The sequence below is a fragment of the Seriola lalandi genome, unplaced genomic scaffold, assembly GCF_002814215.2.
Source record: "Seriola lalandi dorsalis isolate HSWRI2012SDOR001 ecotype SW California unplaced genomic scaffold, Sedor1 jcf7180002054614, whole genome shotgun sequence".
NCBI classification, from domain to species: domain Eukaryota; kingdom Metazoa; phylum Chordata; class Actinopteri; order Carangiformes; family Carangidae; genus Seriola; species Seriola lalandi.
Window position 1 is genome coordinate 260,834 of NW_019525167.1, and position 13,683 is coordinate 274,516.

The 13,683-nt window shown below is 42.5% G+C and overlaps 2 protein-coding genes across 3 annotated transcripts in view; one reads left to right on the top strand and one right to left on the bottom strand.

Moving 5' to 3' along the window:
* The window catches only part of iqub (IQ motif and ubiquitin domain containing), a 16,438-nt gene extending 10,240 nt beyond the window's left edge, over nucleotides 1-6,198 (bottom strand). Inside the window, 5 exon segments of the mRNA XM_087177610.1 lie at nucleotides 10-114; nucleotides 802-936; nucleotides 1,924-2,019; nucleotides 2,246-2,356; nucleotides 2,671-6,198. Of these exon segments, the coding sequence (XP_087033736.1) occupies nucleotides 10-114; nucleotides 802-936; nucleotides 1,924-2,019; nucleotides 2,246-2,356; nucleotides 2,671-2,863 (640 nt within the window). The 5' untranslated portion in view covers nucleotides 2,864-6,198.
* LOC111665075 (ankyrin repeat and SOCS box protein 15-like) lies at nucleotides 5,006-13,231 on the top strand. Of its 2 annotated transcripts, XM_023419948.2 has the most exons (10): nucleotides 5,006-5,070; nucleotides 6,190-6,295; nucleotides 6,396-6,448; nucleotides 6,807-6,938; nucleotides 8,626-8,790; nucleotides 9,303-9,548; nucleotides 9,745-9,916; nucleotides 10,440-10,965; nucleotides 11,931-12,084; nucleotides 12,258-13,231. In XM_023419948.2, the coding sequence occupies exons 2-10, from the start codon at nucleotides 6,192-6,194 to the stop codon at nucleotides 12,431-12,433; spliced, it is 1,728 nt and encodes a 575-aa protein (XP_023275716.1). In that variant the 5' UTR covers nucleotides 5,006-5,070; nucleotides 6,190-6,191; the 3' UTR covers nucleotides 12,434-13,231. The 2 variants fall into 2 exon arrangements, with proteins under 2 accessions (XP_023275716.1, XP_023275717.2); XM_023419949.2 differs by lacking the exons at nucleotides 5,006-5,070; nucleotides 6,190-6,295; nucleotides 6,396-6,448 and adding an exon at nucleotides 6,630-6,708.
* The last annotated feature ends 452 nt before the right edge of the window (nucleotides 13,232-13,683 follow it).

Here is a 13,683-nt window from a genome sequence, read left to right on the forward strand (position 1 = left end):
GGAGGGGGCGGAGTGGGTGGGCAGTCGGGTCGATGGAGCTCATCTCCAGCCGGGTGGAGCTGTGAGGCCGGACGCCAAGCTCCATCAGGCTCTGCTTCTCCTCCACCACCCTGCCTGAAAGACAACAACACATCCAACAGTCATTCAAAGACGTCACAGTCCACATGCTGGTAATTAGTCACATTTGGATGTTGAGTTTTACAGTGCAAGTGGAACCAGTGAAGGAAATATAGTAAAATGCAATTTTTCCCAGTGAAAATAAAACCCAAAATTACTTTTCAAAAGAAAGTGAAGCCCTGAGAAGCTGATTTTGGTGAGTCTGTGAATACCCTCAGAGGAAAATGTGAAGTTGTGTGAAGAAATGTGAAGAAAAAAACAACCAAGTGGTGTGATAATGTGTGTCCAAAATGGCATATAAAGTAGAATATTAGTCGGGATTTGGACAAATGAGAACTGAAAAACTGGTGAATTTGGCTCCTTTAGTAGTTTCCAAGATATAGTTACCAGCTGAAAAAATTCAATCAATTTACACATCAGGAAAACAGGTAGCTGACAGTGACTTTAGATATTCACATCTTCCAAGGCGAGAGCATGAGAGAAACAAGTTTGGGAACATGAGTCTTGGTGGCAACACCAAAATTTAATATTCTACTTAAATGTCTGTGGTTACGTTTGTTTTGACTCACAAGTGTCAAGCTGGGGTTTTATGGTTACCACGATTTAGTCATCACTCTCTCAACACTTCAAACCCGCCAGGAAAAAAACATGTCTCAGTGTTTGCTGGTGGAGGAACAGACGTACCGTCCAGAGAGATCTGCAGCACCTCCGCAGGAACTCTGAGCTCCGCGGCGAGGTGAAACTTCAGCTCCTGAATGCTGAGACCGATGGCGAACGCCACCGTCATAACATGACCCTCCGGCACCAGCACCACCTTCACTGCAATCACAGAGACATCCAGTCACAGTCTGTAGGCTTACCTCTGAAATCTGTCATTTCTTTACATCATGGGATTTAATCACATCCTGTTTTTTAATTACTTTTTATGACTAATGTGATTTTTGTCGCATTGTGAAAGTTTTATAATCAGTGCTTTTTTCATTTTTCATTAAACTTCGACTGAAACTCTCAGACAATGCCTGAGTTTTTCCATATAGATCTGCACTGTGTTCATCCACGTGTTAACAAGGTATTGATCTTCATGGTGTATAGATCCTGTGGCAGGTTACCTAGAAACTGCACAAACACATGTCAGGTACTTCACTGCCTTCGCTTCATCCACAGATATTTGCCAGGTTACTTGAGTATGATCTTTATTCTGTTGTTTTAGCATGTTTATACTGAGCCTCCTTTTTTATATCAAACCGGAATTAACATGAAACTGAGTGATCAATGTACAACGGAACTGCTATCATATAGAAATCAACAGAATTTAATTTGGAAGATAAACTGAATGAATCCCATCAGGACCAGTGCGATGATGAGTGTTTATAACCACTACAGAGACATCTTACTGCATTTTTTCTTGTATCATCCCTCGGTTTTTATGCATAATATCTTGTTATTGTCACTGTATAAGTAACATATTCTTTTGTTTTCCTTTGATTTTAGTTATTTTCTTCACATAGATTATATTTTACTGTTATTTGGCTCCCTGTTACTTGTTACCTTGGCAGCAACAGCTATTTCTGGAGCCCATATCAAAATCAATAAACAGTACAATGAGCACAGTTAGTTGAATATGTTATGGTATGTTTTTAATTTAAAGTTCATATTTACACATAAATTGTACAGTAAAATCAAAACCAACCATATGAAATACAAGATGTTCAATCGAAAATATTGTTGATGAGCAATATCAGACACTGAATATTTATTTAAGGGTCCAGTTCATGTTTTTATAAAAGCATTTAATCAGACACTCACCTGTAGCTGTCGAGTTTCCAACATTTTCATTGAGCTGCTTCGTATAATCGGGGAGATCAGCCTGAGTTTCAGCTTCTTCCACCTTCCTCAGCACATCTGTACAGTCCAGACAAGAGTAGGACATAAACACATATGAATTGTGATAAAAAAAAAAAAAAATTACTGCGCTACAACACTTGACAAACAACTATGAATATCAGCCGATTTTCTCTCAAACTGTTTTCTGACAGAGAAAACCAAATTTAACCATCCATAACTCATATTTTCATCACACTGTCTTAATAATAATACATTACGTTGAGGATCTTTGAGATTTTCTCACCAGTTTCTATTGAGTTCACCACATTTTCTGCTGTCTGAGACTCTTCAAGCTGCTCGGTGTCATCAGGCAGATCAGCCTGAGTTTTAGCTTCTTCCACCTCCTCCAGCAAATCTGCACAGTCCATAAAGATGAAGGAATGACAATGAATGTCAATAAAAGTGCACCTGTCAAACCTGACTTAGGTAGCCATTTTGATTTCTTAGTAAATGCATTATAGGATGCCTGCAGCTGTAATTAATGTTGAGGAAGCTGCACTTCACTGTTTTGAACTCATCTCATTCTTTAAAGCAAGAGTTTCTTATAAATTTTTATTTTCTTCCAGTTTTTTTAATTCAAATTTGAATTAAAAAGCATGTATTCATTATTATTTACACTTAAGGATTTAATATTAAACATTGTCAGGGCTTCCAGTAGCCTGACTTAACCTGAGGTCACATTGGACAGTCTAGTCTCTCACCCTTCCTTACCTGGGCTTAAAGCGGACTCACCTGGGGTCGACCCATCAGCCTGCACCTCTTCTCCATCATTTCCCGGCTCACCTGGTTGTGAGTTTGTTGCCGTGTCATCCTCCCCCTCTTCTGTCAGCTCCTGCTCTTCTTCTTCTCTCTGCTCAGACATGACAGTTTTAACTGCCTAACCGACTAATGCTAAATTGTTAGCTTTCCCCCTGAGCTGAAACTGAACACAGGCGCTTTAAACCTGCCAGACCGCGAAGTCACCGTGAACGGCGGTGACACGGTGAGGAACAGATCCACCGTCAGTCGTTTAAACTTCTTCTTTAATCCCGTTCCTGTTTTATTTAACTTATTTAGCGGAATTTTGAGTTAGCTCAAGGCAGCTAACACTGTGCTCCGAACGTTATCTTGGTTTCCATGCAACGGCAGAGTTTACACGTTGCTACGGCAACCACAACGTCACTCTCATAATCAGTTGAATTGGTTGTTTATTTACAGAATTACAGTATTACAGTCAGGGCTCTTAATGAATGATAATAAATGAAATAATATTGTACAATACATAGATATATACATATGGTGTATATAAGAGAAACAGTCCGTCGAACTAATAGTTATTGTACTAATTATGAGCAATGTTTTCATTCCAGGCTTCATGAGGGCCGTCGCCATGTTGGGCTCTAATTTAGCTCCACTATCATTCCCAACAGGACTTGTCCAATTAATTAAACATCACTGAAGATATACAGCAGTTATTAAAAAGAGAATTTGTGCAGTTATCTTTGGGTAAATGCAACAACAGCCTATTAGAAATTTCTTTTAGGACTTTTTTTGTTGATTGGAACCCTCTGAACTTTTGATAATATGGATGGTATTATAGTTGTTTTATCAATTTTCTAAGTGTACTGTATCTTAAAATAATCAGGAGCCCATATTGTATTTACATCAAAACAGGTTCCCCCTTCTCTACCCATTCTTCCTGTCCATACCAGTCATTGGAAAAATCCCCTCATAATAAGATTTGAATGTAAGTAATGGAGGAACAGTTACAAAAAAGGGGGAACTTTTGCTCGAAAAAATATGTAAATTTTGAAAAATTCTCTCCATTACCACAATCAACTTGAACAAATACACCTTTTAAGTTAGGATAAATGGAAGAACTTTAAAAGATGGCTGTGTCAAGAATGAGAACCGGTCTTATTTTAGTCGTTTCACAGCCTCTCTTTGTGGATGTTGACGTATAGGAGCTTTACGTTGAGCTGTACGCTGCTATTTCAGTCGGGGAGCCAGAGGAGACGACATGGCGGCCCCTGTAAAGCTCAACTAATCTGCTGCTGGACATCTGCTGGATCCTCAGGGATCACACAACCAGCAGCAGAGCAGGAGGACCGGGCCCCAGTGTAAACCTGTCACACACAGGTGTTCATTTAGCAGTGGCCTGCTTGTCATGTTAGCAGTTTTTCAGGATCACATTTAGACACTTACATACACAGTGGGAGCTGACTGGTTAACACATCAGGACTCTTTTGTCCTATTTTTAACTTGGGATTTGGTCCCTCTGGTCTCATATGATTCTTACTTGATTGAGTCTAAAGATTATGTGGTTGTTGTGCATGTGGTTTTACAGTAAAATGGAAAAGGATCTGATGCAATATGGTAGGTTACAAAACATGCGGGACCAGTTACGCAATGAGATTTCGATATGGAAGAGGAATAAGACAAATAAGTATGCAGAATAATAATATATACCTTCAATGCTATTGCATTACAGACACATAACCAGGCAAGAGCAAAGTCAAAAACAATTTAAACCAAGCAGATGAAAGTCTTTGAAAGTCAATAAGTCTAATAACAGAAAACAAGACCACAGCATTAAAAAAAATCGTCCCAGGAAACAATTACAAAACTGTTTCCTCATAAAAGAAGATTTAGAGCCTGGCAGAGACCCCTGCTGTCACCTGGTTGCCCAGTTTTCCTGCAGCATTTTATGGGACCATCATCTCGTATTTCTCAGACAAAGCAGCAGTGGAGGAAAAAATAGACCCGATTGATTTTGCTTTCCACGAACCAATGGACGGTGACCTCGTTGGCTGCATGGGTCCACAGCCTAAGCCCCAGATGCTTATGGGATCTTGAATGCGAGATTCCCGCCAAACACGCCAAAGACCTGGCTTAGCTCACACAATAGCACACGTAACATGGCTATATTTAAGAGCAGCAGGCCAGGTGTCGTCCAACACGCCCCCTCGCTGTGTCTCAGCAGCCAGGACTGCCAGGCATCTGAAAAGAGGACACACCTAAATATAAAAACTCTCTGAGCTGTTAGCAAAGTTTGAACCCATCAGCGAGTGCTGCTAACATACCTCACAGGTGAGAATTTTTGGGTTTATCTGCAAAGACATTCAGGTATTTGATTTATTAGATAAAAGATCTGGCTGGATGCTGGCCAGATCAGGATTTCTGTGGCGGGGGGGGGGGTCTGCTGAAGTGAATTTGTTTTCCAGGATTTGTGCATTTTTTTCTGTCTGCAAACGGTGGACATAATAACATACACAACATGGTCTGCAATCTAATGTTTGTTTTGTTGTCATTCATCATTCTGTGTTTTTTATTCATTTATTTTGCACTGGCATGTAATTGATGTTTTCTTGGTGTGTTTTTAGTGAATCAAACATCCATTACTTTTACTAGGTAATGCTTTATCTTAAGAGTCTGTAATTCTGGAACAATTACCTGATTAGTTTCTGTGGAATTTGCTATTAATTACTGGAAAAACAGAGTTTCCTGCAAAGTTAAAAGCCAAGAAAAGGTTCATTCATTAGTTATTAATAACTTCAAACTGTATTCTTGACCTATCGGCTTGACTGTGGACAAATTTCACATATTTACACACTCAGCTGACCTGCTGCGCTGTGACTATACTCTCTGGGCTACACTAGGATTTAATTGGAATTCATGAATTGGAAGTGGACAAGTTCAACACAGTCTCCATTTTCATCAATTATGTCAGAATGATGCTGTTTTCAGTTCTAGTGAATAGTTTAGTAAGTAATTGATATTACACTGTCATTTAATATAAACAGTAAACTTAATGTGGTGTTAATGTGACATATATGGCAGAGTCTGCTTGTTTGAATCTGGTAATCTTAATTTTAGACGAAAGACAAAAATGAAAGTGGAACATTTTGCAGCTAATGAGTGAGATGTTTTCAAGAGTTAGTGGGTGGAGACCTAAACAGAATACAATTCTGTTTCTGCTGCTGTAAGCTAACATGTTAGCTAACACAAGTTGTGTTGTCTGCTGCCCCCAAGTGGCTGAAAATGAATTAATGTAACTTTAAGAGTAGATGATTTCTCGTTAATGTGCTCAGAAATGCATGACCACCGGTTTGGTCTTTGAAATTCAAAATTAAAGTCTTGAATTTTGGAAATACGGACTGTCATCGAGCTGTTTATGAACTAACTGGAATCATTTACTTTCCTGCAAAGTGATGAACACTTATGAAGAATATGGTGAAGAGGAGCTCAATGACTATATCATCCAGCTGAGTATTCAAGACTCCTGCCAGGATGCCTTCCTAAAATCTGCAGCCAGGTATGGAAGCCACATCCAAACTCCATCTTCCTCAAAATAAACCCCACAAATATTAAAAGCCAGTTGACTGTCCTCTGTTTTCTCTGCTCCTGGATGTTAGTTTAGCAGCAGTGACGGATGAAAACCTGAGAGTCCTGGCCGCCATCGAGCAAGGTAGGCCAGACATCACGCTGGAAATACCTTCACCATCACTCTTTACTTTGGTGTGTTGGCTCTCCTCTGAGGCCGGCAGCCAAAGTCACACGGTCAGCAGCTGTAGGCGAGGACTGCCAAGCATCAGGAGGCTGGCAGCCTGACAGAGAGAGGGAGATAAATAAACAGAGCCAGAACAAAGATGTGTTATGGGAGGAGGGAAAGGGGGAGACTGTTGATAGAAAAAAGTAAAGAACACAATCCAGCACGTCTCAGCTCCAGTGAGTCCTGCTTTGTGTCTGTTTCTTTCTCCTTGTCTTTCCTAAAAAAAAAACAAAAAACACCTGGGCTGTTGTTGTCTTGTTCCCGTGGTAACCAGGTGAAGTGTTGGTGCTCAGGGAGATGCTGTGTCACACCTTCGCCTTCGGGGAGTCGGACAGTCGCGGCTGGCTTCCCCTCCATCGAGCTGCATCGCAGCCGGTCCTGGAGGTTCTGGAGACTGTCCTGAGATGTAAGTACATGAGCTCAGATTTGATTAATTTCTAAACAAATACTCTCTGTGTCTGATCTCATGAAGGTGACATCATCATAAGTGTCGAACAAATATAATAACGTGCAAATATGTTTAAAATGTGCTACACCTGCCTCAGTTCTTTTGATTGTAGATGGAGGGTTACTGATTATCCTCAGTTCATGGCAACAGTGCTTTAATTAATGCAGCAGCACAAGTCCAGTGGTGAAGGAGGTCATGAGGTCAGTTCGTCAAGCAGTGGAGACACCTGCAGACTGTTCACTCACCTGAGGCTATAAGTCAATGAACCAAAACAAAAATACAGACTTATTTAATGAACAGTTCTTACTACAAATTTAATATTTAACAGAACAATAATGCTGCAGTATGTTTTAAAGGAAGCAACCAGCAGGGGGCAGCAGAACGAGTGAACGAAGTTGCTGATGGAAACACTGACACTGAAGCAGACAGTAAATGTGCTGTAAAACCTAAACCAGGAGCCTAAAGAGGCTGAACCAGCTGATGAGACTCCACAGTGGTTCACAGCTGCCTTTTACGTCACATGCAAATATTTGATCCGAAAATTGATTCGTGCAGGTTTAACGTACAGAATTAATGTGCGGCGTTCCTGAGTCATCTGTGTGAGGCCGAGCTCACAGATCAAGTACAATATAAGTTTTCTGCCTGTCAGAGGGTTGAACACACACACACACACACACACACACACACACACACACACACAGTCGGCAATTTCTGCAACTTTCGTAAACGTTCATTCAAATCCACTTTACTCTGTGATTGATAAGCTTTGAATTGCACAGCGGCCAGGATATTAACTTCTCCTCCTCTCAAGCTCTTCTTTTTTTTTTTCATTCTCAGAACAATCATTTCTGTCACTTTTCATGTGAACAAGTGATTGCAACACAATGGATGTCTTCCTGGGGAGAGTGTCTGGAAAAACTGCACCATTATCCTGATTTTTAAACGATAACGTGTCTCCCTTTACTCTGTCGCAGCTGGCTTCATGAACACTTTTCATGGTAAATGAACTGCACTTATATACAGTGCTTTCCTACCTTACAAAGGACAAAGAAACACAAGCCTCTCCGCTTGGGGTTCAGCGTCTTGGTCAAGGACACTTTGACATGTGGCGCGTGGGACTGAACCTGCTCTACCTGTTGAGCCGCAGCTGATTGTTGACGTGGTCAGACAACAGGTAGTATGAACTAGTTCTGATCGAGTATATCCTGACGCTAAACCAAAGCTATGTTGGTCAGATGCTAAGTGGCACAGCAACAGTCAGACAGTGAAAATATAACCTCCTCCTACCTTTACCCAGTGGAGGTGACACCAATAAAGAAGTAATGATGACAAGTAAAACGGGTTGACACGACAGGACCGGTGGCATCATCAAAATAATGGCTGCCTGAAATAATATTAATCCGCAGAATACTCGCTGCCCTCCTCCTGAAATCTGATGTCAACAGTCCTCTTGATCTAAAATAACCTGTGATGTCGCTGCTCACTCATTTATCCTGGAGGTCAGCCAGCAGCGAGGTGTCCGCCGCAGCTTCCTGCCTCACCTGCCGGGTCAGCACAGCTGTCGGCCCTGTGTGAACTCCAGCAATGAACACGTTGACCCCCTTCCTCTGTGTGTGTGTGTGTGTGTGTGCTGTGTTTGTGTTAGTGGCGGCTCAGGGGCTCAGCCTGGAGGAGAGGACGGCCGTGGGGGGAGAGACACCGCTGACACTGGCTGTTAAAGCCGGACTGGTGGAGAACGTGAAGAGCCTGCTGGTGCACGGAGCCTCGCCTCACAACACCAACAGCAAGAACGAGTCGCCGCTGCTGCTGGGTAATACCGCAGAGACAAGACTAATGGTCCCATGAGCCACTGAAGGTCGTTACAGTACAGAAAACAAAAGTGTTGCATGGATGAAACGTGCAGAGACATCTTTACCACTAGTGGGGTGAATATGTAAAGGTTTTCCTGAGTGGGGCACCAGAGTAAAAACTGTTGTTACCTTCCTCAAGAGCGCAATGGGGTCAAGTTGGAAAATTACCAGATTAATTTAGACCAGATTAATTTAGACTGAGGACTTTCCAAAACTTTCCAAAACACTATGAGCAACTAAACTATGAGCTAGAAGTTGAAGATAATTGTCTGGACGTTCGTCACTTTGAGTAAGACCTTTCATGTAGCCTACACAGTCGCTTGATTGATTTTAAATGAAAATATTGATAAGTGCGAACAGGACAGACTTTACATTTCCCGCCTTGAGTAGAAAAGCTAAACATTCCTCTTGGTTGTTTATCACAGCCTCCGTAAAATCACTGCTGATTAAAACAAACCTCCTCGCCTTGCAGCGGTGAGGGCCGGCTCTTACGAGATGACGTCTGCTCTGGTGGCTCACGGCGCCTGGGTGGAGCAGGTGTGCCGGAAGAGGTGGACGGCCATGCACGAGGTGGCCAAAGTCGGCAGCGTGGATATCCTGATGCTCCTGCTCAGGAACGGTGGCCGGATAAACCAGAAGGACGTGACGGGAGTGACGCCACTCGCCGTGGCGGCAGAGCATGGACACTTCCACATCGCTGAGATTTTGCTGAACTGTGGTCAGTCTGAAGACAGTTTGAACTGACTAACTTTTAAGTCATGAAAGTGGAACTCAATGGCAAAGGTCTTTGTACTAGTTGGGACTAGTTGGGACACTGTGAGGGATTTGTCAAATCTTTATAAACTTCCCTTCTACAGAACTGTCTCCATTGTTCGCTGTGCAAATGTCCAATCTCCTCTCTCTTCCCTGCTCAGGTAGCAGAGTGAACTCTCAGGCCTGTAACGGGGAAAGCGTCCTGCTGGATGCGGCCGGATCAGGAAACACTGACTGTATTAAACTGCTGCTGAACAATGGAGCCAACCCCAACCTCCCCAGCATCACCGGACACCTGCCCATCCACAAGGCCGCGTACGCCGGACACTATGAGTGAGCTCCTTCAGTCAAACAGCCACACCACGGGCTGTAATGAACAATGTGGCCTGTAGGGGGACGCCAGTTCGGCTTAAAGCATTAGTCACACCCAAAAGTTATAAAGCAAAATTCATCTGCAGATCTCCATGATATTGGCAATGCTAGATGCTTCGTGGCATAGTGACTGCTTGCAGGGCTAACGGCTAACATGCTAGCAAGCCAGGAGTATGCTAGCACCAGTTTGTTATGTCCCCTTAATTCTTTTTATCCAATCCATAATATGAGGTAAAATAGAGTAAAATGGATGGTGATACAAAGCCGATACGATAGCTTCCTCCATTTTGGACTTTCAGTTCTGTCATAGGTCAGCACCGTGAAGACAGCTTGCTATTGGTCAATAAGGCAGGTACACATGTCAAAATTCACCAAAACCGAATGTACCCCAAAAAGCTAGTACAGATTTAAATCATCTGTGTGAGTCAATCTGCAAACGTTGATGATTACTGCCTGACTCACTCTTTGTTTTCCTTTCCCACAGTGCTTTGAAGATGCTGATACCTCTGACCGATAGGAAGGCCATTAAGGAGGCAGGTCAGAGCCCAGTGCACTCTGCAGCGGAGGGAGGTCAGAGCTGCTGCCTGCAGCTGCTGCTCGCCTGCGGCTTCGACGTCAACTCCTGCATGAACACCAGAAACTCTGAAAACTACCGGGACATGAGGAGGAGCGCCTTGTACTTCGCTGTCTCCAACGGGGACGAGGTCTGCACCAAAATACTGCTGGAGGCCGGAGCGAAAACAAACCTGGACCCGCTGCTCTGCCTCCTGGTGGCGGTCCGGTCCGGGCGTTATGAGATAGTGAAGCTGCTGCTGGCGGCCAGAGCAGATGTGAACTGTTACTTCACAGTGGTGAGCGACACGGTGTTTCCCACAGCGCTGCAGTACTGCCTGAAGGACGAGGTGATGATGAGGCTGCTGCTCAACAACGGCTACGAGGTGGAGAGCTGCTTCCACTGTCACCATGACAAAGCTTTCGATGCTACGGATGATGTGGACGGAAAAATCCCAGTGAGTGTTTTCATTTTTTTTTTTAAATCAGTAGTTTGATATTTTGGGAAATACACTTGCTTGCTTTCTGGCACAGTGTTAGATGAGAAGATTAACATCCCTCTGAGCTGTTTGTATGTTTTGCTTTCGCTACCTAGCAAACATTAGCGGTAACAGCTGTTTACTTACCACGCTAGAAGAAATGTAGTGAGTTCAGCATCAAACTTTATTCCGTTACTCACCAAGAGCTGTCTCCAGAGGTGGAAAGCAACCCTCTTGTTTTGCTTCTATTTCTACCCCTTCTTTTTTTCTACTGAAGTTAGCATGCTAGCCAGCTAGTCCCCGCACGGTCAGACAGTCTCGTCACTTTCCGATACCGAGTCATTGTAGCATCGAGTCTGCCCTGAGGAAGTAGTGCTGCTCAGAGGTCGTGTTATAACCTCTTGTCAAGTAAACGCAACACAATGGCTGAGACTCTTGCCAAGACTGGTGAGTAAAAAGCTGTTAACGCTAACGCTGGCTATGTAGCGTTAGCAAAACTAACAAACAGCTGGTTAGCTTAGCTTAGCTTACTATAAAGATATCAATGTTCAATGATCAACCAGGACTGAAATCTGAAGGACTATAACCAAAATGTTCAATTCCATCATAATTTAAGTTTTTGCTAATATTTACATTGTTTTCATCCTTTTAATGTTAATTCTATTTTAAACTGCATTAAACAGCAAGATGAACTTTTTAAAATCATTCAAGATGAACGTCTCAGCAGAGAAAGCAACTAAATACAAAAAACAAGGGGTTAAATTTCCCTTTAGCAGCAGAGACCACAAGTGGGAGCCCCGTCTCGCCTGTAGATACAGCTGCATGCTGGAAAATATGTTTTTATCGTGGAGTAAGGTGGAAAAAGTTACATTTCATGAGTCTGCTCTTATACACATTGACAGAAGAATAAATAAATAACCTTCTGAATGTTCGTCTCTTCTCAGTTCTGCGAGTTCATGAGTCTCTGCTGCCTCAAGCATCTGTCCGGGAGCGTGGTCCAGATTCTGCTGGACTACGTCAACCACATCCACATCTGCTCCAAACTCAGACTGATCCTAGAGAAACAGAAAGAGTGGCCCGATATATGTGAAATCCTCAGTGAGTTTAAATCGTCACACTTTTATAAAAACAAGCAGAACTACTTCAAGCAGTGATTTAGCCTTGTCTCTGCACAAAGTCGTGATGTTCTACTCCCTGTTATTCTGTTTCATCCTCTCACTCGTGCATGAATTAATAAAGTAATAATGATTTTTCTGAACCTTGATCTCCAGGCAGCCCTCGCTCCCTCAGGCACCTCTGCAGGCTGAACATCAGGAGCCGTTTGACCTTGAAGAGACTCAACAACCATGAAATCATGAACTCGCACGTGTTCCCTCCCAGACTGAAGAACTTCATACTGTACCAGGAGCTCGACCTCTACAACCGGGACCCTGAACGCATCATGTGAAGAGTCCTGCGTGTTTTTAAGGAATGTAACTATTTTAAAATCTTTGCAATCTCTATTTCTATTAAACATATCAATATTTTTAAAGTACAATTTATAATAGATTGTGTTTTTACAGAAAATGTAAATATTAGATACATAATAGGTGCTTTTTTTTAAATAACATTTCAACCCATCTACTGCATGTCAAGTGTACTTTACAGTTTTTTCCTCCATATTCATTGATTCTGAATCGATTCTTAATTTAACAGCAATTAAAACGATTCCAATTCCACTTGCAATTGTTTTTGAAATATCAACATTTAATGCAAGAAGCTCTAAAATCACCATTTTACATATTACAAGACAAAACCAACTCTGAGCCGCAGAGCTCCACTCTTCATAAAAACTATCAAAAACACGTCATTGAGCCGAACTGTTGTAACAGGCGACATGTTTCTTCATCACCATGAACACGCACTAAAGCACCAAATGTGGATTAATCCGCCGCTAAAAATAGTCCCAGACGAATGTACTATTTCATCATGTTTGAGCAACTGTTGCTAAAAACTACAGGGACAGACTGTGTTATGAAATAACTTTACATTTGTGTTGCGTTTTAAAAGTTTGGTCGTCCAATCGGCCTGGAAAACTTTAGTTTTCCTCTCCATATGTATGAATGTAAATCTTTTTAGTTTCAGTGCTGATCGCCTTATTGATTGTTGAGTATTGTTCACCTGATGCATCTCATGTCAATGGAGGTTCAACGCTCGTGTGATCTGACGACTCATCTGCAATAACTGCATTAAATGTGAAGCTTCAGTCACCTGTCCTGTGAAGTTATTTCCCACCAGTGATGTACTTATTCCCTTCATTTTGAGGCGCATGTTCAACGCTCTCAAAAACCCCTCAAAATGCTAATGAAGAGGTCAAAGGTCAGAGCTGTAAATCTGCCACCAGTCACTTCACTCTCTTCTTCAGCAGGTTCATCATCGATTTGTCGTCTGACAGCACGTGGCCGGATCTCCGTGTTTTCGTCTGATGAATCTTAATGACGTGATAAATATTCATACGAGCGGCCGGCTCATTATTGTTTGTCATTAGCGCTGGAGAATGTGCAGAGTGACTTTACACTCCATTAGGTGCAGTGGAGCGGCCTGCATGTTAAATACACGGGAACAGGTGACACCTATAAATAGCATGGTGGAGTGTGTGTGTGTTTGTGTGTAAGTAGGGGTGGGCCCTGAGAGGGGGAGTGTGTGTGTGTGTGTGTG

What these genes read in the sequence shown, in the direction of transcription:
- LOC111665075 (XM_023419948.2), top strand. Translation starts at nt 6,192, where the DNA reads ATGAACACTTATGAAGAATATGGTGAAGAGGAGCTCAATGACTATATC. An exon ending in TTCCTAAAATCTGCAGCCAG is followed by an intron (nt 6,296 to 6,395) that starts GTATGGAAGCCA and finishes CCTGGATGTTAG; the next exon opens with TTTAGCAGCAGTGACGGATG. An exon ending in CGAGTCGCCGCTGCTGCTGG is followed by an intron (nt 8,791 to 9,302) that starts GTAATACCGCAG and finishes CTCGCCTTGCAG; the next exon opens with CGGTGAGGGCCGGCTCTTAC.